The sequence below is a fragment of the Lampetra fluviatilis genome, unplaced genomic scaffold, assembly GCF_964198595.1.
Source record: "Lampetra fluviatilis unplaced genomic scaffold, kcLamFluv1.1 SCAFFOLD_284, whole genome shotgun sequence".
NCBI classification, from domain to species: Eukaryota; Metazoa; Chordata; class Hyperoartia; order Petromyzontiformes; family Petromyzontidae; genus Lampetra; species Lampetra fluviatilis.
This window is the reverse complement of record NW_027621651.1, coordinates 79,987-107,699: the sequence shown is the minus strand read 5'-3', so window position 1 is coordinate 107,699 and position 27,713 is coordinate 79,987. Positions and strand designations below refer to the sequence as shown.

Here is a 27,713-nt window from a genome sequence, read left to right as displayed (position 1 = left end):
GTGGTGGTGGAGGTCGTGGTGGTGGGGGTCCTGGAGGTGGTGGTAGTGGCGGTGGAGGTGGTGGAGGTGGTGGAGGTGTTGGTGGTGGTGGTGGAGGTGGTGAAGGTGGTGGAGGAGGTAGTGGGGATGGTGGAGGAGGTGGTGGCGGTGGTGGTGGAGGTGGTGGTGGGGGTGCTGCGGGCTGAGTGGCGGTTTATGGTCCGGTGGGTGAGTTGGTGAGTGAGTGGGTGGGTGAGTGAGAGGGTGAGTGGGTGTGTGGGTGAGTGAGCGGGTGAGTGGGTGGGTGAGCGGGTGAGTGGGTGGGTGAGCGGGTGGGTTGGTGAGTGTGAGGGTGAGTGGGTGGGTGAGTGGCTGGGTGAGCGGGTGGGTGAATGGCTGAGTGAGTGGGTGGGTGAGTGAGTGAGTTGGTGAGTGAGCGGGTGAGTGGATGAGTGAGTGGCTTGGTGGCTGGGTGAGTGGGTGGGTGAGTGGGTGGGTGGGCGAGTGAGCGGGTGAGTGGGTGGGTGAGCGGGTGGGTTGGTGAGTGTGAGGGTGAGTGGGTGGGTGAGTGGCTGGGTGAGCGGGTGGGTGAATGGCTGAGTGAGTGGGTGGGTGAGCGGGTGAGTTGGTGAGTGAGCGGGTGAGTGGGTGAGTGAGTGGCTGGGTGAGTGGGTGGGTGAGTGGGTGGGTGGGCGAGTGAGCGGGTGGTTGCGTGGGTGAGTGAGCGAGTGGGTTGGTTAGTGAGTGGGTGAGTGGGTTGGTGAGTGGATGGGTGGGTGGGTGAGCGGGTGGGTGAGTGAGCGGGTGAGTAGGTGGGTGGGTAAGTGGATGAGTGAGTGGGTGAGTGAGCGGGTGAGTGGATGAGTGAGTGGGTGAGTGGATGGGTGGGTGGGTGAGCGGGTGGGTGAGTGAGCGGGTGAGTAGGTGGGTGGGTGAGTGGATGAGCGAGCGAGCGAGCGAGCGGGTGAGTGGGCGACCGAGTGATTGATTGGGGTGGGTGAGTGATTTAGTGAGTGAGTGAGTGATTGAGTGAGTGAGTTAGGGGGTGTGATGGGGGGAAGAGGGTGAGTGGGGGGGGGGGGGTGAGGGGAGGGGTTAGTGGGGGGGGTGAGTTGGGGGGGGTGAGTGGGGGGGGTGAGTTGGGGGGGGTGAGTGGGGGAGGGGTGAGTGTCGGAGGAGGGGGGTTGAGAATGAATGATTCAATATTCTTATTTTTAGATTTTAATCCCCCAATCTCCTTCCCCCTGAGACCCCTTCACCCCCTACTGGACCCCCTCACACCCCCCTAGACCCCCTCGCCCCACCCCACGAAGACCCCAGAGCCCCCCGTCACCCCCCACTGGGACCCCTTTGACTATAAATTGCTCCCACAGAGGGCACTCAAATCCCATCGGACCAGGAGTCTCACAGAAAACCTCCAAGCAGCATCATGGTGAGTGGGTGGGTGGGTGAGTGGGTGAGTGGGTGGGTGGGTGGGTGAGTGAGTGGGTGGGTGAGTGGGTGGGTGAGTGGGTGAGTGGGTAGGTGCGTGAGTGGGTGGGTGGGTAGGTGAGTGGGTGGGTGAGTGGGTGAGTGGGTGAGTGGGTTGGTGAGTGGGTAGGTGCGTGAGTGGGTGGGTGGGTGAGTGGGTAGGTGAGTGGGTAGGTGAGTGGGTGGGTGGGTGGGTGAGTGGGTGGGTGGGTAGGTGGGTGAGTGGGTAGGTGAGTGGGTAGGTGAGTGGGTGGGTGGGTGACTGGGTGAGTGGGTGGGTGAGTGGGTGGGTGGGTAGGTGAGTGGGTTGGTGAGTGAGTGGGTTGGTGAGTGGGTGGGTGGGTGAGTGGGTGAGTGAGTGGGTGGGTGAGTGGGTGGGTGGGTGAGTGGGTGGGTGGGTGAGTGGGTTGGTGAGTGGGTGGGTGAGTGAGTGGGTGGGTGAGTGGGTGAGTGGGTGGGTGGGTGAGTGGGTGGGTGGGTGAGTGGGTGGGTGAGTGGGTGGGTAGGTGAGTGGGTGGGTGGGTGGGTGAGTGGGTGGGTGGGTAGGTGGGTGAGTGGGTAGGTGAGTGGGTAGGTGAGTGGGTGGGTGGGTGACTGGGTGAGTGGGTGGGTGAGTGGGTGGGTGGGTAGGTGAGTGGGTTGGTGAGTGAGTGGGTTGGTGAGTGGGTGGGTGGGTGAGTGGGTGAGTGAGTGGGTGGGTGAGTGGGTGGGTGGGTGAGTGGGTGGGTGGGTGAGTGGGTTGGTGAGTGGGTGGGTGAGTGAGTGGGTGGGTGAGTGGGTGAGTGGGTGGGTGGGTGAGTGGGTGGGTCAGTGGGTGGGTGAGTGGGTGGGTGAGTGGGTGGGTGGGTGAGTGGGTCGGTGGGTGGGTGGGTGAGTGGGTGGGTGGGTGGGTGAGTGGGTGGGTGGGTGAGTGGGTGGTTGAGTGGGTGAGTGGGTGGTTGAGTGGGTGAGTAGGTGGTTGAGTGGGTTGGTGAGTGGGTGAGTAGGTGGTTGAGTGGGTTGGTGAGTGGGTGAGTGGGTGGGTGAGTGGGTGGGTGAGTGAGTGGGTGGGTGGGTGAGTGGGTGAGTGGGTGGGTGGGTTGGTGAGTGGGTGAGTGAGTGGGTGGGTGGGTGAGTGAGTGGGTGAGTGAGTGTGTGTGTGAGTGTGTGTGTGAGTGAGTGATTGCCTGAGTGAGTGACTGAGTAGGTGAGTGAGTGGGTGAGCGGGTAGGTGAGTGGGTGGGTGAGTGAATGGCCAAGCGAGTGAGTGGGTGAATGAGTGGGTGAGTGAGTGAGTGAGTGATTGCCTGAGTGAGTGACTGAGTAGGTGAGTGAGTGGGTGAGCGGGTAGGTGAGTGGGTGGGTGAGTGAATGGCCAAGCGAGTGAGTGGGTGAGTGAGTGGGTGAGTGAGTGAGTGATTGCCTGAGTGAGTAAGCGTGCATGAGTGAGAGTCTGTGACACTGGGAGATACAATCGCGGGGGCTACCTGGGGGAGCTTTGTCTCTCTAGCCGTGTCTCTCTGTCTGTGTCTCTGTGTCTGTGTCTCTCTGTCTCTGTCTGTGTCTCTGTGTCTATGTATCTCTGTGTGTGTTTCACTGTCTGCGTCTGTGTCTCTCTGTGTCTCTGTCTGTGTCTCTCTGTCTGTGTCTGTCTTTGTCTCTGTGTGTGTGTCTTTCTGTCTGTGTCTTTCTGTCTGTCTCTCTGTGTCTCTCTGTCTGTGTCTCTGTCTGTGTCTCTCTGTCTGTGTCTGTCTGTGTGTCTCTGTCTGTCTCTCTGTGTGTGTCTCTCTGTGTGTGTCTCTCTGTGCCTGTGTCTCCCTATGTCTCTGTCTGTGTGTCTCTGTGTGTCTCTCTGTGTGTGTCTCACTGTGTCTCACTCTGTGTGTCTCTGTCTCTGTCTGTGTGTCTCTCTGTGTGTCTCTGTGTGTCTCACTGTGTCTCCCTGTGTCTCTGTGTCTGTGTCTCTCTGCCTGTGTCTCTGTGTGTGTCTCTGTGTGTGTCTCACTATCTGTGTCTCACTGTGTCTCACTGTCTGTGTCTCTGTCTCACTGGGTCTCACTGTGTCTCTGTGTCTCTGTCTCTGTGTCTCTGTGTCTGTGTCTCTCTGCCTGTGTATCTGTGTGTGTCTCTGTGTGTATCTCACTGTCTGTGTCTCACTGTGTCTTTGTGTGTCTCTGTGTGTCTCACTGTGTCTCACTGTGTCTCACTGTGTCTCTGTGTGTATCTGTGTCTCTGTCTCTGTGTGTCTGTGTCTCTGTGTGTGTCTCACTGTGTCTCACTGTCTCTCTCTGTGTGTCTCTCTGTCTCACTGTGTCTCACTGTGTCTCTGTGTGTCTCACTGTGTCTCTGTGTCTCACTGTGTCTCTGTGTGTATCTGTGTCTCTGTGTCTGTGTGTGTGTCTCTGTGTGTGTATCACTGTGTCTCACTGTGTCTCTGTGTCTCACTGTGTCTCACTGTGTCTCACTGTGTCTCTGTGTGTCTCTGTGTCTCTGTGTGTCTCTGTGTGTCTCTGTGTCTCTGTGTGTGTCTCACGGTGTCTCACTGTGTCTCACTGTGTCTCACTGTGTCTCTGTGTCTCACTGTGTCTCTGTGTGTCTCTGTGTCTCTGTGTGTCTCTGTGTCTCACTGTGTCTCACTGTGTCTCACTGTGTCTCTGTGTGTCTCTGTGTCTCTGTGTGTCTCACTGTGTCTCACTGTGTCTCACTGTGTCTCTGTGTCTCACTGTGTCTCTGTGTGTCTCACTGTGTCTCACTGTGTCTCTGTGTGTCTCACTGTGTCTCTGTGTGTCTCTGTGTCTCTGTGTGTCTCTGTGTCTATGTGTGTGTCTCACTGTGTCTCTGTGTCTCTGTGTGTCTCTCTCTGTGTGTCTCACTGTGTATCTCACTGTGTGTCTCTGTGTCTCTGTGTGTCTGTGTCTCACTGTGTCTCACTGCCTGTCTCTGTGTCTCTGTGTGTCTCACTGTGTCTCTGTCCGTGTCTCTGTGTCTCACTGTGTCTCACTGTGTCTCTGTGTGTCTCACTGTGTCTCTGTCCGTGTCTCTGTGTCTCACTGTGTCTCACTGTGTCTCTCTGTCCGTGTCTCTGTGTCTCACTGTGTGTCTCACTGTGTGTCTCTCTGCCTGTGTCTGTGTCTCTGTGTGTCTCACTGTGTCTCTGTCCGTGTCTCTGTGTCTCACTGTGTCTCACTGTGTCTCTCTGCCTCTCTGTGTCTCTGTGTGTCTCACTGTGTCTCACTGTGTGTCTCACTGTGTCTCTCTGCCTGTGTCTGTGTCTCTGTCTCTGTCTCTCTGTGTCTGTGTGTGTGTCTCTGTGTGTGTCTCACTGTGTCTCACTGTGTCTCTGTGTGTCTCACTGTGTCTCACTGTGTCTCACTGTGTCTCTGTGTGTCTCACTGTGTCTCACTGTGTCTCACTGTGTCTCTGTGTGTCTCTGTGTCTCTGTGTGTGTCTCACTGTGTGTCTCTCTGCCTGTGTCTCACTGTGTCTCACTGTGTCTCACTGTGTGTCTCTCTGCCTGTGTCTGTGTCTCTGTGTGTCTCACTGTGTCTCTGTCCGTGTCTCTGTGTCTCTCTGCCTCTCTGTGTCTCTGTGTGTCTCACTGTGTCTCACTGTGTGTCTCTCTGCCTGTGTCTCACTGTGTCTCACTGTGTCTCACTGTGTCTCTGTCCGTGTCTCTGTGTCTCTCTGCCTCTCTGTGTCTCTGTGTGTCTCACTGTGTCTCACTGTGTGTCTCTCTGCCTGTGTCTCACTGTGTCTCACTGTGTGTCTCTCTGCCTGTGTCTGTGTCTCTGTCTCAGTCTCTGACGAAGAAGAAGAAGGCAAAGTCCGAGTCGAACGTCTTCTCGATGTTCGACCAGACGCAGATCCAGGAGTTCAAGGAGGTCAGGTCGCCCACGTGATGCCCGTGACGCGCCGTTGCCATGGAGACACCATCGCGTTACCATGGAGATACACCATGGCGTTACCATGGAGATACCATGGCGTTACCATGGAGACACCATGGATGACGCTGCTTAAGATGATGATGATGATGATGATGCTGATGATGATGATGCTGATGATGGTGATGCTGATGATGATGATGCTGATGATGATGATGCTGCTGCTGATGATGCTGATGATGATGATGCTGATGATGATGATGCTGCTGATGATGATGCTGATGATGGTGATGCTGATGATGATGATGTTGATGATGATGATGCTGCTGATGATGATGCTGATGATGATGCTGATGATGCTGATGATGATGATGCTGATGATGATGCTGATGATGCTGGTGATGATGATGATGCTGATGATGCTGGTGATGATGATGATGCTGGTGATGGTGATGATGCTGATGATGATGATGATGATACTGGTGATGATGATGATGCTGGTGATGGTGATGATGCTGATGATGGTGATGACGATGATGATGATGCTGCTGATGATGATGATGATGATACTGGTGATGGTGATGATGATGATGCTGCTGATGATGATGCTGATGATGGTGATGCTGATGATGGTGATGATGATGACGATGCTGATGATGACGATGCTGATGATGATGATACTGGTGATGGTGATGATGATGGTGATGCTGCTGATGCTTCTGCTGATGATGATGATGCTGCTGATGATGACGATGACTCTCCCCTGCAGGCGTTCACCATCATCGATCAGAACAGGGACGGAATCATCGACGTCAACGACCTCAGGAACACGTTCGCCGCTCTCGGTAAGCCTCGCGCAACCCTCGCGCAACCCTCGCGCAACCCTCGCGCAACCCTCGCGCAACCCTCGCGCAACCCTCGCGCAACCCTCGCGCAACCCTCGCGCAACCCTCGTGCAACCCCGAGGCAACTCTTGCGCAACCCTCGCGCAACCCTCGTGCAACCCCGCGGCAACTCTTGCGCAACCCTCGCGCAACCCTCACGCAACCCCGCGGCAACTCTTGTGCAACCCGCGGCAACCCGCCCTAACTGTTGCGTAACCCCCGCCAACTGTTGCGCAACCCGCCATAACTGTTGCGCAACCCACCATAACTGTTGCGCAACCCACCATAACTGTTGCGCAACCCTCCATAACTGTTGCGCAACCCCCGCCAAGTATTGCGCAACCCAAAGCAACTGTTGCGCAACCCGCCCTAACTGTTGCACAACCCGCCCTAACTATTGCGCAACCCCCACCAACTGTTGCGCAAGCCCTGCCAACTGTTGCGCAACCCAAGGCAACTGTTGCGCAACCCACCCTACCCGTTGCGCAACCCACTATAACTGTTGCGCAACCCGCCCTAACTGTTGCGCAACCCACCCTAACTGTTGCGCAACCCCCGCCAACTGTTGCGCAACCCACCATAGCTGTTGCGCAACCCACCATAGCTGTTGCGCAATCCATGGCAACTGTTACGCAACCCACTCTAACTGTTGCGCAAGACCCGCCAACTGTTGCGCAACCCATGTCAACTGTTGCGCAGCCTCCGCCAACTGTTGCGCAACCCACCCTAACTGTTGCGCAACCCACCCTAACTGTTGCGCAACCCATGGCAACTGTTGCGCAACCCACCATAACTGTTGCGCAACCCACCCTAACTGTTGCGCAACCCACCCTAACTGTTGCGCAACCCACCCTAACTGTTGCGCAACCCATGGCAACTGTTGCGCAACCCACCATAACTGTTGCGCAACCCACCCTAACTGTTGCGCAACCCACCCTAACTGTTGCGCAACCCATGGCAACTGTTGCGCAACCCACCCTAACTGTTGCGCAACCCACCCTAACTGTTGCGCAACCCATGGCAACTGTTGCGCAACCCGCCATAACTGTTGCGCAATCCATGGCAACTGTTGCGCAACCCAATCCAGTTTTCGTGTTAGCTATACGAGTTGTAGTGTTGTAGTGTTAGTTATACTAGTTATACTAGTTATACTAGTTATACTAGTTATAATGTTATAGTGTTGTAGTGGTGGTTATACTAGTTATACTAGTTATAATGTTATAATGTTATACTAGTTATAATGTTATAGTGTTGTCGTGGTGGTTGTTGTGTTTGTGTTGCTACAGGGCGCCTGAACGTGAAGTCGGAGGAGCTGGAGTTGATGATGAAAGAGGCGAGTGGACAGATCAACTTCACCGTCTTCCTGCAGATGTTCGGAGAGAAACTCAAAGGTAGCTCACCACCACCCTCACCACCCTCACCAGCACCACCACCACCCTCACCAGCACTACCACTACCACCACCACCACCACCAGCACCACCACCACCACCACCAGCACCAGCACCACCCTCACCACCACTACCACTACCACCACCACCACCACTACCACCACCACCAGCACCACTACCATCACCACCACCACCACCAGCACCACTACCATCACCACCACCACCAGCACCACTACCACTACCACCACCACCACCACTACCATCACCACCACCACCAGCACTACCCTCACTACCACTACCACCACCACCACCACCAGCACCACCACTACCATCACCACCACTACCACCCTCATCACCACCACCACCAGCACTACCATCACCACCACCACCACCAGCACCACTACCATCACCACCACCACCAGCACCACCACTACCACTACTACCACCACCACCACTACCACACTCATTACTACCACCACCACTACCACTACCATCACCACCACCACCAGCACCACTACTACCACTACTACCAGCACCACGACCACTACCACCACTACCACCACTACTACCACCACCACCACCACTACCACCACCAGCACCACCACTACTACCACTACTACCACCACTACTACTACCACCACCACCACCACTACCACACTCACCACTACCATCACCACCACCACCAGCACCACTACCACCACCACCAGCACCACCACTACCACTACCACCACCACTACCAGCATCACCACCACTACCAGCACCACCACCAGCACCACTACCACTACCATCACCACTACCACCACTACCATCACCACCACTACCACCACTACCACCACTACCATCACCACCACCACCACTACCACCACCACCCTCACCACCACTACTACCACCACCACCACTACCACTACTACTACCACCACCACCACTACCATCACCACTACCACACTCACCACCACCACCACTACCATCACGCTCACCACCACCACCACTACCAGCACTACCACCCTCATCACCACCAGCACCACCAGCACACTCACCACCACCAGCACTACCACCACCACCACCAGCACTACCACCACCACCACCAGCACTACCACCACCCTCACCACCACCACCACCACCACCACCACCCTCACCACCACCTTCACCACCACCATCACCACCCTCACCACCACCACTACTACCATCACAACCACTACCACACTCACCACCACCACCCTCACCACGCTCACCACCACCACCCTCACCACCACAACCACCATCACCACCACCACCATCACCACTACTACTACCACCACCATCACTACCACTACCACCACCATCACGCTCACCATCACCATTACCACCACCACTACCACCACCACCATCACCACCCTCACCACCACCACCACACTCACCACCACCACACTCACCACCACCACCACCCTCACCACCACCACCACCAGCACCACCACCCTCACCACCACCACCACCACCCTCACCACCACCACTACCACCACGCTCACCACCCTCACCACCACCACCACACTCACCACCACCACCCTCACCACCACAACCACCATCACCACCACCACCATCACCACTACCACCAGCACTACCACCACCACCACTACCACTACCACCACCATCACGCTCACCATCACCATTACCACCACCACCACCACTACCACCACCACCATCACCACCCTCACCACCACCACCACACTCACCACCACCACACTCACCACCACCACCACCCTCACCACCACCACCACCAGCACCACCACCCTCACCACCACCACCCTCACCACCACCACTACCACCACGCTCACCACCCTCACCACCACCACCACACTCACCACCACCACCCTCACCACCACCACTACCACCACGCTCACCACCCTCACCACCACCACACTCACCACCACCACCACCCTCACCACCACCACCCTCACCACCACCACTACCACCACGCTCACCACCCTCACCACCACCACCACACTCACCACCACCACTACCACCACGCTCACCACCCTCACCACCACCACCACACTCACCACCACCACTACCACCACGCTCACCACCCTCACCACCACCACCACACTCACCACCACCACTACCACCACGCTCACCACCCTCACCACCACCACCACACTCACCACCACCACTACCACCACGCTCACCACCCTCACCACCACCACCACACTCACCACCACCACCACCACCCTCACCACCACCCCCTGATGTCCCCCCCCCGACCGTGACCCCCTTCTGCCACCACGTGACCCCCCACCACGTGACCCGCCCCCCCTTCTGTCCCCCCCCCCGTGACCTCCTCCCCCCGTGACCCCCGTGACCCCCTTCCCCCCGTGACCCCCCCGTGACCCCCCCGTGACCCCAGGCTGTGACCCCGAGGAGTCGATCCTGCAGGCCTTCAAAATCCTCGACCCGCAGGCCCTGGGCACCGTGAAGTCTTCATTGTGAGTGCCCCCCCCCTCCCCCCACTAATACCCCCCCACTAATACCCCCCCCACTAGTCACACCACCCACTAATACCCCCCCCCCACTAATACCCCCCCCACTAGTCACACCACCCACTAATACCCCCCCCCCACTAATACCCCCCCCACTAGTCACACCACCCACTAATACCCCCCCCCCACTAATACCCCCCCCACTAGTCACACCACCCACTAATACCCCCCCCCCACTAATACCCCCTCCCCACTAATACCCCCCCCCACTAATACCCCCCCCACTAATACCCCCCCCACTAGTTACACCACCCACTAATACCCCCCCCCCACTAATACCCCCTCCCCACTAATACCCCCCCACTAATACCCCCCCACTAGTTACACCACCCACTAATACCCCCCCCCCCACTAATACCCCCCCCCCACTAATACCCCCCCCACTAGTTACACCACCCACTAATACCCCCCCCACTAATACCCCCTCCCCACTAATACCCCCTCCCCACTAATACCCCCCCACTAGTTACACCACCCACTAATACCCCCCCCACTAATACCCCCTCCCCACTAATACCCCCCCCACTAATACCCCCCCCACTAGTTACACCACCCACTAATACCCCCCCCCCCACTAATACCCCCCCACTAATACCCCCCCACTAATACCCCCCCCACTAGTTACACCACCCACTAATACCCCCCCCCCACTAATACCCCCCCACTAATACCCCCCCACTAATACCCCCCCCACTAGTTACACCACCCACTAATACCCCCCCCCCACTAATACCCCCCCACTAATACCCCCCCACTAATACCCCCCCCACTAGTTACACCACCCACTAATACCCCCCCCCCCCACTAATACCCCCCCCCCACTAATACCCCCCCACTAATACCCCCCCACTAATACCCCCCCCACTAGTTACACCACCCACTAATACCCCCCCCCCCACTAATACCCCCCCCCCACTAGTACGACTACCACCACTTCCGCAACCACCACCACCACCACTACCACAACCACGACCACTACCACCACTACCACAACCACCACCACTACCACAACCACCACCACCACTACCACAACCACCACCACCACTACCACAACCACCACTACCACAACCACCACTACCACTACCACCACCACTACCACAACCACCACCACCACTACCACAACCACCACTACCACAACCACCACTACCACCACCACTACCACAACCACCACCACCACCACCACTACCACTACCACCACCACTACCACAACTACCACTACCACAACCACCACCACTACCACAACCACCACTACCACAACCACCACCACTACCACAACCACTACTACCACCACTGCCACAACCACAACCACACCCCCAGACCTCTCACGGGTCCTGGGAACCCTCCCTCCCCTAGGTCAACTCAACCTCAAAAACTGAATTCTACCTTGTGCCGCATTTGCATGAAATACCAATCAGAACTTGGGGGAGGGGGGGGGGTGGGTGGCGGGGAGACAAAGGCGGCCGGGAAAGGGATGGAGGGGGGGGGCATGGTGGTTGGTTGCTGATCACTGACCCACCAACCCCCACTCAGTGTGTGACAGCCACTTGCCCCTACAGCCCTGCTAGAGGGCTACCTGGGGGAGCTTTGTCTGTGTGTGACAGCCACTTGCCCCTACAGCCCTGCTAGAGGCTACCTGGGGGAGCTTTTTCTGTGTGTGACAGCCACTTGCCCCTACAGCCCTGCTAGAGGGCTACCTGGGGGAGCTTTGTCTGTGTGTGACAGCCACTTGCCCCTACAGCCCTGCTAGAGGGCTACCTGGGGGAGCTTTGTCTGTGTGTGACAGCCACTTGCCCCTACAGCCCTGCTAGAGGGCTACCTGGGGGAGCTTTGTCTGTGTGTGACAGCCACTTGCCCCTACAGCCCTGCTAGAGGGCTACCTGGGGGAGCTTTGTCTGTGTGTGGCAGCCACTTGCCCCTACAGCCCTGCTAGAGGGCTACCTGGGGGAGCTTTGTCTGTGTGTGGCAGCCACTTGCCCCTACAGCCCTGCTAGAGGCTACCTGGGGGAACTTTGTCTGTGTGTGACAGCCACTTGCCCCTATAGCCCTGCTAGAGGGCTACCTGGGGGAGCTTTGTCTGTGTGTGACAGCCACTTGCCCCTACACCCCTGCTAGAGGGCTACCTGGGGGAGCTTTGTCTGTGTGTGACAGCCACTTGCCCCTACAGACGCTGTGAGTGTGAGGCTACCTGGGGGAGCTTTGCCTGTGCCTTTGTCTCCGTGCGATTGTTCCCGTTACAGCCTGCAAGAGTTGCTGACGACACAGGCAGACAGGTTCACAGAAGACGAGGTGAGAGTCTATTGGTAGTGTTGAGTCTATGGGCAGTGTTGAGTCTATGGGTAGTGTTGAGTCTATGGGTAGTGTTGAGTCTATGGGTGGCAGTGTTGAGTCTATGGGCAGTGTTGAGTCTATGGGTGGCAGTGTTGAGTCTATGGGTAGTGTTGAGTCTATGGGCAGTGTTGAGTCTGTGGGTAGTGTTGAGTCTGTGGGTAGTGTTGAGTCTATGGGCAGTATTGAGTCTGAGGGTAGTGTTGAGTCTATGGGTAGTGTTGAGTCTGTGGGTAGTGTTGAGTCTGTGGGTAGTGTTGAGTCTGTGGGTAGTGTTGAGTCTGTGGGTAGTGTTGAGTCTGTGGGTAGTGTTGAGTCTATGGGTAGTGTTGAGTCTATGGGTAGTGTTGATTCTGTGGGTAGTGTTGAGTCTATGGGTAGTGTTGAGTCTATGGGTAGTGTTGAGTCTATGGGTAGTGTTGAGTCTATGGGTAGTGTTGATTCTGTGGGTAGTGTTGAGTCTATGGGTAGTGTTGAGTCTATGGGTAGTGTTGAGTCTATGGGTAGTGTTGAGTCTATGGGTAGTGTTGAGTCTATGGGTAGTGTTGAGTCTATGGGTGGCAGTGTTGAGTCTATGGGTAGTGTTGAGTCTATGGGTAGTGTTGAGTCTATGGGTAGTGTTGAGTCTATGGGTGGCAGTGTTGAGTCTATGGGTAGTGTTGAGTCTATGGGTAGTGTTGAGTCTATGGGTAGTGTTGAGTCTATGGGTGGCAGTGTTGAGTCTATGGGTAGTGTTGAGTCTATGGGTAGTGTTGAGTCTATGGGCAGTGTTGAGTCTATGGGCAGTGTTGAGTCTGAGGGTGGCAGTGTTGAGTCTATGGGCAGTGTTGAGTCTGTGGGCAGTGTTGAGTCTATGGGCAGTGTTGAGTCTGAGGGTGGCAGTGTTGAGTCTATGGGCAGTGTTGAGTCTGTGGGCAGTGTTGAGTCTATGGGCAGTGTTGAGTCTATGGGTGGCAGTGTTGAGTCTATGGGCAGTGTTGAGTCTATGGGCAGTGTTGAGTCTATGGGCAGTGTTGAGTCTGAGGGTGGCAGTGTTGAGTCTATGGGCAGTGTTGAGTCTGTGGGCAGTGTTGAGTCTATGGGCAGTGTTGAGTCTGAGGGTGGCAGTGTTGAGTCTATGGGCAGTGTTGAGTCTGTGGGCAGTGTTGAGTCTATGGGCAGTGTTGAGTCTGAGGGTGGCAGTGTTGAGTCTATGGGCAGTGTTGAGTCTATGGGTGGCAGTGTTGAGTCTATGGGCAGTGTTGAGTCTATGGGTGGCAGTGTTGAGTCTATGGGTAGTGTTGAGTCTGAGGGTAGTGTTGAGTCTATGGGTAGTGTTGAGTCTATGGGTAGTGTTGAGTCTATGGGTAGTGTTGAGTCTGTGGATGGCAGTGTTGAGTCTATGGGCAGTGTTGAGTCTATGGGTGGCAGTGTTGAGTCTATGGGTAGTGTTGAGTCTGAGGGTAGTGTTGAGTCTATGGGTAGTGTTGAGTCTATGGGTAGTGTTGAGTCTATGGGTAGTGTTGAGTCTGTGGATGGCAGTGTTGAGTCTATGGGCAGTGTTGAGTCTATGGGTGGCAGTGTTGAGTCTATGGGTAGTGTTGAGTCTATGGGTAGTGTTGAGTCTATGGGTGGCAGTGTTGAGTCTATGGGCAGTGTTGAGTCTATGGGTGGCAGTGTTGAGTCTATGGGTAGTGTTGAGTCTGAGGGTAGTGTTGAGTCTATGGGTAGTGTTGAGTCTATGGGTAGTGTTGAGTCTATGGGTAGTGTTGAGTCTATGGGTAGTGTTGAGTCTATGGGCAGTGTTGAGTCTGAGGGTGGCAGTGTTGAGTCTGTGGGTAGTGTTGAGTCTGTGGGTAGTGTTGAGTCTGTGGGTAGTGTTGAGTCTGTGGGTAGTGTTGAGTCTATGGGTAGTGTTGAGTCTGTGGGTAGTGTTGAGTCTATGGGTAGTGTTGAGTCTATGGGTAGTGTTGAGTCTATGGGTAGTGTTGAGTCTATGGGTAGTGTTGAGTCTATGGGCAGTGTTGAGTCTATGGGTAGTGTTGAGTCTATGGGTAGTGTTGAGTCTGTGGGTGGCAGTGTTGAGTCTATGGGTAGTGTTGAGTCTATGGGTAGTGTTGAGTCTATGGGCAGTGTTGAGTCTGTGGGTGGCAGTGTTGAGTCTATGGGTAGTGTTGAGTCTATGGGTAGTGTTGAGTCTATGGGTAGTGTTGAGTCTATGGGTGGCAGTGTTGAGTCTATGGGTAGTGTTGAGTCTATGGGTAGTGTTGAGTCTATGGGCAGTGTTGAGTCTGTGGGTGGCAGTGTTGAGTCTATGGGCAGTGTTGAGTCTATGGGTAGTGTTGAGTCTATGGGCAGTGTTGAGTCTGTGGGTAGTGTTGAGTCTATGGGCAGTGTTGAGTCTATGGGTAGTGTTGAGTCTATGGGCAGTGTTGAGTCTATGGGTAGTGTTGAGTCTGTGGGTAGTGTTGAGTCTGTGGGTAGTGTTGAGTCTATGGGTAGTGTTGAGTCTGTGGGCAGTGTTGAGTCTGTGGGTAGTGTTGAGTCTATGGGCAGTGTTGAGTCTATGGGTAGTGTTGAGTCTATGGGCAGTGTTGAGTCTGTGGGTAGTGTTGAGTCTATGGGTAGTGTTGAGTCTATGGGTAGTGTTGAGTCTATGGGCAGTGTTGAGTCTATGGGTAGTGTTGAGTCTATGGGTAGTGTTGAGTCTATGGGCAGTGTTGAGTCTATGGGCAGTGTTGAGTCTATGGGTAGTGTTGAGTCTATGGGTAGTGTTGAGTCTGTGGGTAGTGTTGAGTCTATGGGTAGTGTTGAGTCTATGGGCAGTGTTGAGTCTATGGGCAGTGTTGAGTCTATGGGTAGTGTTGAGTCTATGGGTAGTGTTGAGTCTATGGGCAGTGTTGAGTCTATGGGTAGTGTTGAGTCTGTGGGTAGTGTTGAGTCTATGGGCAGTGTTGAGTCTATGGGTAGTGTTGAGTCTATGGGTAGTGTTGAGTCTGTGGGTGGCAGTGTTGAGTCTATGGGTAGTGTTGAGTCTGTGGGTGGCAGTGTTGAGTCTATGGGTAGTGTTGAGTCTATGGGTAGTGTTGAGTCTATGGGCAGTGTTGAGTCTGTGGGTAGTGTTGAGTCTATGGGCAGTGTTGAGTCTATGGGCAGTGTTGAGTCTATGGGCAGTGTTGAGTCTGTGGGTAGTGTTGAGTCTATGGGTAGTGTTGAGTCTATGGGCAGTGTTGAGTCTATGGGCAGTGTTGAGTCTGTGGGTAGTGTTGAGTCTATGGGCAGTGTTGAGTCTATGGGTAGTGTTGAGTCTATGGGTAGTGTTGAGTCTATGGGTAGTGTTGAGTCTATGGGCAGTGTTGAGTCTGTGGGTAGTGTTGAGTCTATGGGCAGTGTTGAGTCTGTGGGTAGTGTTGAGTCTATGGGTAGTGTTGAGTCTGAGGGTAGTGTTGAGTCTATGGGCAGTATTGAGTCTGAGGGTAGTGTTGAGTCTATGGGTAGTGTTGAGTCTATGGGTAGTGTTGAGTCTATGGGCAGTATTGAGTCTGAGGGTAGTGTTGAGTCTATGGGTAGTGTTGAGTCTGAGGGTAGTGTTGAGTCTATGGGCAGTGTTGAGTCTGAGGGTAGTGTTGAGTCTATGGGTAGTGTTGAGTCTATGGGTAGTGTTGAGTCTATGGGCAGTATTGAGTCTGAGGGTAGTGTTGAGTCTATGGGTAGTGTTGAGTCTATGGGTAGTGTTGAGTCTATGGGCAGTGTTGAGTCTATGGGTAGTGTTGAGTCTATGGGCAGTATTGAGTCTGAGGGTAGTGTTGAGTCTATGGGCAGTGTTGAGTCTGAGGGTAGTGTTGAGTCTATGGGTAGTGTTGAGTCTATGGGTAGTGTTGATTCTGTGGGTAGTGTTGAGTCTATGGGTAGTGTTGAGTCTATGGGTAGTGTTGATTCTGTGGGTAGTGTTGAGTCTATGGGTAGTGTTGAGTCTATGGGCATTGTTGAGTCTATGGGTGGCAGTGTTGAGTCTATGGGTAGTGTTGAGTCTATGGGTGGCAGTGTTGAGTCTATGGGTAGTGTTGAGTCTATGGGTGGCAGTGTTGAGTCTATGGGCAGTGTTGAGTCTATGGGTAGTGTTGAGTCTATGGGTGGCAGTGTTGAGTCTATGGGCAGTGTTGAGTCTATGGGTAGTGTTGAGTCTGTGGGCAGTGTTGAGTCTGTGGGTAGTGTTGAGTCTATGGGCAGTGTTGAGTCTATGGGCAGTGTTGAGTCTATGGGTAGTGTTGAGTCTGTGGGCAGTGTTGAGTCTGAGGGCAGTGTTGAGTCTATGGGTGGCAGTGTTGAGTCTATGGGCAGTGTTGAGTCTATGGGCAGTGTTGAGTCTGTGGGTAGTGTTGAGTCTATGGGTGGCAGTGTTGAGTCTATGGGTGGCAGTGTTGAGTCTATGGGTGGCAGTGTTGAGTCTATGGGCAGTGTTGAGTCTGTGGGTAGTGTTGAGTCTATGGGCAGTGTTGAGTCTGTGGGTAGTGTTGAGTCTATGGGTAGTGTTGAGTCTATGGGCAGTGTTGAGTCTATGGGTAGTGTTGAGTCTGAGGGTAGTGTTGAGTCTATGGGTAGTGTTGAGTCTATGGGTAGTGTTGAGTCTATGGGTAGTGTTGAGTCTATGGGCAGTGTTGAGTCTATGGGCAGTGTTGAGTCTGTGGGTAGTGTTGAGTCTATGGGCAGTGTTGAGTCTATGGGCAGTGTTGAGTCTATGGGCAGTGTTGAGTCTATGGGCAGTGTTGAGTCTGTGGGTAGTGTTGAGTCTATGGGCAGTGTTGAGTCTATGGGCAGTGTTGAGTCTGTGGGTAGTGTTGAGTCTATGGGCAGTGTTGAGTCTATGGGCAGTGTTGAGTCTGTGGGCAGTGTTGAGTCTATGGGCAGTGTTGAGTCTGTGGGTAGTGTTGAGTCTGTGGGCAGTGTTGAGTCTATGGGCAGTGTTGAGTCTGTGGGCGGTGTTGAGTCTATGGGTAGTGTTGAGTCTATGGGTAGTGTTGAGTCTGTGGGTAGTGTTGAGTCTATGGGTAGTGTTGAGTCTATGGGTAGTGTTGAGTCTGTGGGTAGTGTTGAGTCTATGGGTAGTGTTGAGTCTGTGGGCAGTGTTGAGTCTGTGGGTAGTGTTGAGTCTATGGGTAGTGTTGAGTCTATGGGTAGTGTTGAGTCTGTGGGTAGTGTTGAGTCTATGGGTAGTGTTGAGTCTATGGGTAGTGTTGAGTCTATGGGTAGTGTTGAGTCTATGGGTAGTGTTGAGTCTATGGGTGGCAGTGTTGAGTCAATGGGTAGTGTTGAGTCTATGGGCAGTGTTGAGTCTGTGGGTGGCAGTGTTGAGTCTATGGGTAGTGTTGAGTCTATGGGCAGTGTTGAGTCTATGGGTGGCAGTGTTGAGTCAATGGGTAGTGTTGAGTCTATGGGCAGTGTTGAGTCTGTGGGTGGCAGTGTTGAATCTATGGGTAGTGTTGATTCTATGGGTGGCAGTGTTGAGTCTATGGGTAGTGTTGAGTCTATGGGCAGTGTTGAGTCTGTGGGTGGCAGTGTTGAGTATATGGGTAGTGTTGAGTCTATGGGCAGTGTTGAGTCTATGGGCAGTGCTGAGTCTATGGGCAGTGTTGAGTCTATGGGTAGTGTTGAGTCTATGGGTAGTGTTGAGTCTATGGGTAGTGTTGAGTCTATGGGTAGTGTTGAGTCTATGGGCAGTGTTGAGTCTGTGGGTAGTGTTGAGTCTATGGGCAGTGTTGAGTCTATGGGTAGGGTTGAGTCTATGGGTGGCAGTGTTGAATCTATGGGTAGTGTTGAGTCTATGGGTGGCAGTGTTGAGTCTATGGGTAGTGTTGAGTCTATGGGCAGTGTTGAGTGTGTGGGTGGCAGTGTTGAGTCTATGGGTAGTGTTGAGTCTATGGGCAGTGTTGAGTCTGTGGGCAGTGTTGAGTCTATGGGCAGTGTTGAGTCTATGGGTAGTGTTGAGTCTATGGGTAGTGTTGAGTCTATGGGTAGTGTTGAGTCTATGGGTAGTGTTGAGTCTATGGGTAGTGTTGAGCCTGTGGGTGGCAGTGTTGAGTCTGTGGGTAGTGTTGAGTCTATGGGTAGTGTTGAGTCTATGGGTAGTGTTGAGCCTGTGGGTGGCAGTGTTGAGTCTATGGGTAGTGTTGAGTCTATGGGCAGTGTTGAGTCTATGGGCAGTGTTGAGTCTATGGGTAGTGTTGAGTCTATGGGTAGTGTTGAGTCTATGGGTAGTGTTGAGTCTATGGGTAGTGTTGAGTCTATGGGCAGTGTTGAGTCTATGGGTAGTGTTGAGTCTATGGGCAGTGTTGAGTCTGTGGGTAGTGTTGAGTCTATGGGCAGTGTTGAGTCTATGGGTAGTGTTGAGTCTATGTGTAGTGTTGAGCCTGTGGGTGGCAGTGTTGAGTCTATGGGTAGTGTTGAGTCTATGGGTAGTGTTGAGTCTATGGGTAGTGTTGAGTCTATGGGTAGTGTTGAGCCTGTGGGTGGCAGTGTTGAGTCTATGGGTAGTGTTGAGTCTATGGGCAGTGTTGAGTCTATGGGCAGTGTTGAGTCTATGGGTAGTGTTGAGTCTATGGGTAGTGTTGAGTCTATGGGTAGTGTTGAGTCTATGGGTAGTGTTGAGTCTATGGGCAGTGTTGAGTCTATGGGTAGTGTTGAGTCTATGGGCAGTGTTGAGTCTGTGGGTAGTGTTGAGTCTATGGGCAGTGTTGAGTCTATGGGTAGTGTTGAGTCTATGGGTAGTGTTGAGTCTATGGGTAGTGTTGAGCCTGTGGGTGGCAGTGTTGAGTCTTTGGGTAGTGTTGAGTCTATGGGCAGTGTTGAGTCTATGGGCAGTGTTGAGTCTATGGGCAGTGTGGAGTCTATGGTGCAGTGTTGAGTCTATGGGCAGTGTTGAGTCTATGGGCAGTGTTGAGTCTATGGGCAGTGTTGAGTCTATGGGTAGGGTTGAGTCTATGGGTGGCAGTGTTGAATCTATGGGTAGTGTTGAGTCTATGGGCAGTGTTGAGTCTGTGGGTGGCAGTGTTGAGTCTATGGGTAGTGTTGAGTCTATGGGCAGTGTTGAGTCTGTGGGCAGTGTTGAGTCTATGGGCAGTGTTGAGTCTATGGGTAGTGTTGAGTCTATGGGTAGTGTTGAGTCTATGGGTAGTGTTGAGTCTATGGGTAGTGTTGAGTCTATGGGTAGTGTTGAGTCTATGGGTAGTGTTGAGTCTATGGGTAGTGTTGAGCCTGTGGGTGGCAGTGTTGAGTCTATGGGTAGTGTTGAGTCTATGGGCAGTGTTGAGTCTATGGGCAGTGTTGAGTCTATGGGTAGTGTTGAGTCTATGGGTAGTGTTGAGTCTATGGGTAGTGTTGAGTCTATGGGTGGCAGTGTTGAGTCAATGGGTAGTGTTGAGTCTATGGGCAGTGTTGAGTCTGTGGGTGGCAGTGTTGAGTCTATGGGTAGTGTTGAGTCTATGGGCAGTGTTGAGTCTATGGGTGGCAGTGTTGAGTCAATGGGTAGTGTTGAGTCTATGGGCAGTGTTGAGTCTGTGGGTGGCAGTGTTGAATCTATGGGTAGTGTTGATTCTATGGGTGGCAGTGTTGAGTCTATGGGTAGTGTTGAGTCTATGGGCAGTGTTGAGTCTGTGGGTGGCAGTGTTGAGTATATGGGTAGTGTTGAGTCTATGGGCAGTGTTGAGTCTATGGGCAGTGCTGAGTCTATGGGCAGTGTTGAGTCTATGGGTAGTGTTGAGTCTATGGGTAGTGTTGAGTCTATGGGTAGTGTTGAGTCTATGGGTAGTGTTGAGTCTATGGGCAGTGTTGAGTCTGTGGGTAGTGTTGAGTCTATGGGCAGTGTTGAGTCTATGGGTAGGGTTGAGTCTATGGGTGGCAGTGTTGAATCTATGGGTAGTGTTGAGTCTATGGGTGGCAGTGTTGAGTCTATGGGTAGTGTTGAGTCTATGGGCAGTGTTGAGTGTGTGGGTGGCAGTGTTGAGTCTATGGGTAGTGTTGAGTCTATGGGCAGTGTTGAGTCTGTGGGCAGTGTTGAGTCTATGGGCAGTGTTGAGTCTATGGGTAGTGTTGAGTCTATGGGTAGTGTTGAGTCTATGGGTAGTGTTGAGTCTATGGGTAGTGTTGAGTCTATGGGTAGTGTTGAGCCTGTGGGTGGCAGTGTTGAGTCTGTGGGTAGTGTTGAGTCTATGGGTAGTGTTGAGTCTATGGGTAGTGTTGAGCCTGTGGGTGGCAGTGTTGAGTCTATGGGTAGTGTTGAGTCTATGGGCAGTGTTGAGTCTATGGGCAGTGTTGAGTCTATGGGTAGTGTTGAGTCTATGGGTAGTGTTGAGTCTATGGGTAGTGTTGAGTCTATGGGTAGTGTTGAGTCTATGGGCAGTGTTGAGTCTATGGGTAGTGTTGAGTCTATGGGCAGTGTTGAGTCTGTGGGTAGTGTTGAGTCTATGGGCAGTGTTGAGTCTATGGGTAGTGTTGAGTCTATGTGTAGTGTTGAGCCTGTGGGTGGCAGTGTTGAGTCTATGGGTAGTGTTGAGTCTATGGGTAGTGTTGAGTCTATGGGTAGTGTTGAGTCTATGGGTAGTGTTGAGCCTGTGGGTGGCAGTGTTGAGTCTATGGGTAGTGTTGAGTCTATGGGCAGTGTTGAGTCTATGGGCAGTGTTGAGTCTATGGGTAGTGTTGAGTCTATGGGTAGTGTTGAGTCTATGGGTAGTGTTGAGTCTATGGGTAGTGTTGAGTCTATGGGCAGTGTTGAGTCTATGGGTAGTGTTGAGTCTATGGGCAGTGTTGAGTCTGTGGGTAGTGTTGAGTCTATGGGCAGTGTTGAGTCTATGGGTAGTGTTGAGTCTATGGGTAGTGTTGAGTCTATGGGTAGTGTTGAGCCTGTGGGTGGCAGTGTTGAGTCTTTGGGTAGTGTTGAGTCTATGGGCAGTGTTGAGTCTATGGGCAGTGTTGAGTCTATGGGCAGTGTGGAGTCTATGGTGCAGTGTTGAGTCTATGGGCAGTGTTGAGTCTATGGGCAGTGTTGAGTCTATGGGCAGTGTTGAGTCTATGGGTAGGGTTGAGTCTATGGGTGGCAGTGTTGAATCTATGGGTAGTGTTGAGTCTATGGGCAGTGTTGAGTCTGTGGGTGGCAGTGTTGAGTCTATGGGTAGTGTTGAGTCTATGGGCAGTGTTGAGTCTGTGGGCAGTGTTGAGTCTATGGGCAGTGTTGAGTCTATGGGTAGTGTTGAGTCTATGGGTAGTGTTGAGTCTATGGGTAGTGTTGAGTCTATGGGTAGTGTTGAGTCTATGGGTAGTGTTGAGTCTATGGGTAGTGTTGAGTCTATGGGTAGTGTTGAGCCTGTGGGTGGCAGTGTTGAGTCTGTGGGTAGTGTTGAGTCTATGGGTAGTGTTGAGTCTATGGGTAGTGTTGAGCCTGTGGATGGCAGTGTTGAGTCTATGGGTAGTGTTGAGTCTATGGGCAGTGTTGAGTCTATGGGCAGTGTTGAGTCTATGGGTAGTGTTGAGTCTATGGGTAGTGTTGAGTCTATGGGTAGTGTTGAGTCTATGGGTAGTGTTGAGTCTATGGGCAGTGTTGAGTCTATGGGTAGTGTTGAGTCTATGGGCAGTGTTGAGTCTGTGGGTAGTGTTGAGTCTATGGGCAGTGTTGAGTCTATGGGTAGTGTTGAGTCTATGGGTAGTGTTCAGCCTGTGGGTGGCAGTGTTGAGTCTATGGGTAGTGTTGAGTCTATGGGTAGTGTTGAGTCTATGGGTAGTGTTGAGTCTATGGGTAGTGTTGAGCCTGTGGGTGGCAGTGTTGAGTCTATGGGTAGTGTTGAGTCTATGGGCAGTGTTGAGTCTATGGGCAGTGTTGAGTCTATGGGTAGTGTTGAGTCTATGGGTAGTGTTGAGTCTATGGGTAGTGTTGAGTCTATGGGTAGTGTTGAGTCTATGGGTAGTGTTGAGTCTATGGGCAGTGTTGAGTCTATGGGTAGTGTTGAGTCTATGGGTAGTGTTGAGTCTATGGGTAGTGTTGAGTCTATGGGCAGTGTTGAGTCTATGGGTAGTGTTGAGTCTATGGGCAGTGTTGAGTCTGTGGGTAGTGTTGAGTCTATGGGCAGTGTTGAGTCTATGGGTAGTGTTGAGTCTATGGGTAGTGTTGAGTCTATGGGTAGTGTTGAGCCTGTGGGTGGCAGTGTTGAGTCTGTGGGTAGTGTTGAGTCTATGGGCATTGTTGAGTCTATGGTGCAGTGTTGAGTCTATGGGTGGCAGTGTTGAGTCTATGGGCAGTGTTGAGTCTATGGGCAGTGTTGAGTCTATGGGCAGTGTTGAGCCTGTGGGTGGCAGTGTTGAGTCTATGGGTAGTGTTGAGTCTATGGGCAGTGTTGAGCCTGTGGGTGGCAGTGTTGAGTCTATGGGCAGTGTTGAGTCTATGGGCAGTGTGGAGTCTATGGTGCAGTGTTGAGTCTATGGTGCAGTGTTGAGTCTATGGTGCAGTGTTGAGTCTGTGGGCAGTGTTGAGTCTATGGGCAGTGTTGAGTCTAAGGGTAGTGTTGAGTCTATGGGTAGTGTTGGGTCTATGGGTGGCAGTGTTGAGTCTATGATGCAGAGCTGAGTCTGTGGGTGGCAGTGTTAGTCTATGGGCAGTGTTGAGTCTATGGGCAGTGTTGAGCCTGTGGGTGGCAGTGTTGAGTCTGTGGGTAGTGTTGAGCCTGTGGGTGGCAGTGTTGAGTCTGTGGGTAGTGTTGAGTCTGTGAGTAGTGTTGAGTCTATGGGTAGTGTTGAGTCTATGGGTAGTCTGGAGTCTATGGGTAGTGTTGAGTCTATGGGCAGTGTTGAGTCTATGGGTAGTGTTGAGTCTATGGGTAGTGTTGAGTCTATGAGTAGTGTTGAGTCTATGGGTAGTGTGGAGTCTATGGGTAATGTTGAGTCTATGGGTAGTGTTGAGTCTATGGGCAGTGTTGAGTCTATGGGTAGTGTGGAGTCTATGGGTAGTGTTGAGTCTATGGGCAGTGTTGAGTCTATGGGTAGTGTTGAGTCTATGAGTAGTGTTGAGTCTATGGGTAGTGTGGAGTCTATGGGTAGTGTGGAGTCTATGGATAGTGTTGAGTCTATGAGTAGTGTTGAGTCTATGGGCAGTGTTGAGTCTATGGGCAGTGTTGAGTCTATGGGTAGTGTTGAGTCTATGGGTAGTGTTGAGTCTATGGGTAGTGTTGAGTCTGTGGGTGGCAGTGTTGAGTATATGGGATTGTGTTGAGTCTATGGATAGTGTTGAGTGTATGGGTGGTGTTGAGTATATGGGCAGTGTTAAGTCTATGGGTGGCAGTGTTGAGTCTATGGGCAGTGTTGGGTCTATGGGCAGTGTTGAGTCTGAGGGTAGTGTTGAGTCTGTGGGCAGTGTTGAGTCTATGGGTGGCAGTGTTGAGTCTATGGTGCAGTGTTGAGTCTGTGGGCAGTGTTGAGTCTATGGTGCAGTGTTGAGTCTATGGGTAGCAGTGTTGAGTCTATGGGTGGCAGTGTTGAGTCTATGGTGCAGTGTTGAGTCTATGGGCAGTGTTGAGTCTATGATGCAGTGTTGAGTCTATGGGTAGCAATGTTGAGTCTATGGGTAGCAATGTTGAGTCTATGGTGCAGTGTTGAGTCGATGGTGCAGTGCTGAGTCTATGGTGCAGTGCTGAGTCTATGGTGCAGTGCTGAGTCTACGGTGCAGTGCTGAGTCGATGGGTAGCAGTGTTGAGTCTATGGTGCAGTGCTGAGTCTATGGTGCAGTGCTGAGTCTATGGTGCAGTGCTGAGTCTATGATGCAGTGCTGAGTCTATGGTGCAGTGCTGAGTCTATGGTGCAGTGTTGAGTCTATGGTGCAGTGCTGAGTCTATGGGTAGCAGTGTTGAGTCTATGGTGCAGTGTTGAGTCTATGGGTAGCAGTGTTGAGTCTATGGTGCAGTGTTGAGTCTATGGGTAGCAGTGTTGAGTCTATGGTGCAGTGTTGAGTCTATGGTGCAGTGCTGAGTCTATGGGTAGCAGTGTTGAGTCTATGGTGCAGTGCTGAGTCTATGGGTAGCAGTGTTGAGTCTATGGTGCAGTGTTGAGTCTATGGGTAGCAGTGTTGAGTCTATGGGTAGCAATGTTGAGTCTATGGTGCAGTGTTGAGTCTATGGTGCAGTGCTGAGTCTATGGTGCAGTGCTGAGTCTATGGTGCAGTGCTGAGTCTATGGTGCAGTGTTGAGTCTATGGTGCAGTGCTGAGTCTATGGGTAGCAGTGTTGAGTCTATGGTGCAGTGTAGAGTCTATGGGTAGCAGTGTTGAGTCTATGGGTAGCAGTGTTGAGTCTATGGTGCAGTGTTGAGTCTATGGTGCAGTGTTGAGTCTATGGGTAGCAGTGCTGAGTCTTTGGTGCAGTGCTGAGTCTATGGGGCAGTGTTGAGTCTATGGGTAGCAATGTTGAGTCTATGGTGCAGTGTTGAGTCTATGGTGAAGTGTTGAGTCTATGGGTAGCAGTGTTGAGTCTATGGTGCAGTGCTGAGTCTATGGTGCAGTGCTGAGTCTATGGTGCAGTGCTGAGTCTATGGTGCAGTGCTGAGTCTATGGTGCAGTGCTGAGTCTATGGTGCAGTGCTGAGTCTATGGGGCAGTGTTGAGTCTATGGGTAGCAATGTTGAGTCTATGGTGCAGTGTTGAGTCTATGGTGCAGTGCTGAGTCTATGGTGCAGTGCTGAGTCTATGGTGCAGTGCTGAGTCTATGGTGCAGTGTTGAGTCTATGGTGCAGTGTTGAGTCTGTGGGTGGCAGTGTTGAGTCTATGGTGCAGTGTTGAGTCTATGGTGCAGTGTTGAGTCTGTGGGTGGCAGTGTTGAGTCTATGGTGCAGTGTTGAGTCTATGGGTAGCAGTGTTGAGTCTGTGGGTGGCAGTGTTGAGTCTATGGTGCAGTGTTGAGTCTATGGGTAGCAGTGCTGAGTCTATGGTGCAGTGTTGAGTCTATGGTGCAGTGCTGAGTCTATGGTGCAGTGCTGAGTCTATGGTGCAGTGCTGAGTCTATGGTGCAGTGCTGAGTCTATGGTGCAGTGTTGAGTCTATGGTGCAGTGCTGAGTCTATGGTGCAGTGTTGAGTCTATGGTGCAGTGCTGAGTCTATGGTGCAGTGTTGAGTCTATGGTGCAGTGCTGAGTCTATGGTGCAGTGTTGAGTCTATGGTGCAGTGTTGAGTCTGTGGGTGGCAGTGTTGAGTCTATGGTGCAGTGTTGAGTCTATGGTGCAGTGTTGAGTCTGTGGGTGGCAGTGTTGAGTCTATGGTGCAGTGTTGAGTCTATGGGTAGCAGTGTTGAGTCTGTGGGTGGCAGTGTTGAGTCTATGCTGCAGTGTTGAGTCTATGGTGCAGTGTTGAGTCTATGGGTAGCAGTGCTGAGTCTATGGTGCAGTGTTGAGTCTATGGTGCAGTGCTGAGTCTATGGTGCAGTGCTGAGTCTATGGTGCAGTGCTGAGTCTATGGTGCAGTGCTGAGTCTATGGTGCAGTGTTGAGTCTATGGTGCAGTGCTGAGTCTATGGTGCAGTGTTGAGTCTATGGTGCAGTGCTGAGTCTATGGTGCAGTGTTGAGTCTATGGTGCAGTGCTGAGTCTATGGTGCAGTGTTGAGTCTATGGTGCAGTGTTGAGTCTGTGGGTGGCAGTGTTGAGTCTATGGTGCAGTGTTGAGTCTATGGTGCAGTGTTGAGTCTGTGGGTGGCAGTGTTGAGTCTATGGTGCAGTGTTGAGTCTATGGGTAGCAGTGTTGAGTCTGTGGGTGGCAGTGTTGAGTCTATGGTGCAGTGTTGAGTCTATGGTGCAGTGTTGAGTCTATGGTGCAGTGCTGAGTCTATGGTGCAGTGTTGAGTCTATGGTGCAGTGCTGAGTCTATGGTGCAGTGTTGAGTCTATGGTGCAGTGTTGAGTCTATGGTGCAGTGCTGAGTCTATGGTGCAGTGTTGAGTCTATGGTGCAGTGTTGAGTCTATGGTGCAGTGTTGAGTCTATGGTGCAGTGCTGAGTCTATGGTGCAGTGCTGAGTCTATGGTGCAGTGTTGAGTCTATGGTGCAGTGTTGAGTCTATGGTGCAGTGTTGAGTCTATGGTGCAGTGTTGAGTCTATGGTGCAGTGCTGAGTCTATGGTGCAGTGCTGAGTCTATGGTGCAGTGTTGAGTCTATGGTGCAGTGCTGAGTCTATGGTGCAGTGTTGAGTCTATGGTACAGTGCTGAGTCTATGGTGCAGTGCTGAGTCTATGGTGCAGTGTTGAGTCTATGGTGCAGTGCTGAGTCTATGGTGCAGTGTTGAGTCTATGGTGCAGTGCTGAGTCTATGGTGCAGTGCTGAGTCTATGGTGCAGTGCTGAGTCTATGGTGCAGTGCTGAGTCTATGGTGCAGTGTTGAGTCTATGGTGCAGTGTTGAGTCTATGGTGCAGTGTTGAGTCTATGGTGCAGTGCTGAGTCTATGGTGCAGTGTTGAGTCTATGGTGCAGTGCTGAGTCTATGGTGCAGTGTTGAGTCTATGGTGCAGTGCTGAGTCTATGGTGCAGTGTTGAGTCTATGGTGCAGTGTTGAGTCTATGGTGCAGTGCTGAGTCTATGGTGCAGTGCTGAGTCTATGGTGCAGTGTTGAGTCTATGGTGCAGTGCTGAGTCTATGGTGCAGTGTTGAGTCTATGGTGCAGTGCTGAGTCTATGGTGCAGTGCTGAGTCTATGGTGCAGTGCTGAGTCTATGGTGCAGTGCTGAGTCTATGGTGCAGTGTTGAGTCTATGGTGCAGTGTTGAGTCTATGGTGCAGTGTTGAGTCTATGGTGCAGTGCTGAGTCTATGGTGCAGTGTTGAGTCTATGGTGCAGTGCTGAGTCTATGGTGCAGTGTTGAGTCTATGGTGCAGTGCTGAGTCTATGGTGCAGTGTTGAGTCTATGGTGCAGTGTTGAGTCTATGGTGCAGTGCTGAGTCTATGGTGCAGTGCTGAGTCTATGGTGCAGTGCTGAGTCTATGGTGCAGTGTTGAGTGTATGGGCATCGCATTTACCGCGTACAATTAACGCCCAAAATCCGTTTCTATTTTCGAACCCGTTCATTCGCTCCCCAGGTGAAACAGATGTTCGCATCATTCCCTCCGGACGTGGCTGGCAATCTGGACTACAAGAACCTGGTCTACGTGATCACGCACGGCGAAGAGAAGGAGGATTAGGGACACGACACGGAGAGAGAGAGAGACACACGCAGAGAGAGAGAGACACACACACACAGTCTGATCGTGATGTGTCGTCAACGTTGCTGAAATGTTCAAGCGCATTGAATAATAAACCGTGACGTTTAAATCA

General features: G+C 52.6%; 1 protein-coding gene across 1 annotated transcript; it reads left to right on the top strand.

Annotated features, from left to right (window-relative positions):
• Positions 1 to 1,373: 1,373 nt before the first annotated feature.
• On the top strand, positions 1,374 to 27,713 carry LOC144955534 (myosin regulatory light chain 11-like). Its single transcript, XM_078885723.1, has 7 exons — positions 1,374 to 1,411; positions 5,226 to 5,309; positions 6,079 to 6,154; positions 7,480 to 7,584; positions 9,963 to 10,041; positions 12,333 to 12,381; positions 27,479 to 27,713. The coding sequence occupies exons 1-7, from the start codon at positions 1,409 to 1,411 to the stop codon at positions 27,578 to 27,580; spliced, it is 498 nt and encodes a 165-aa protein (XP_078741849.1). The 5' UTR covers positions 1,374 to 1,408; the 3' UTR covers positions 27,581 to 27,713.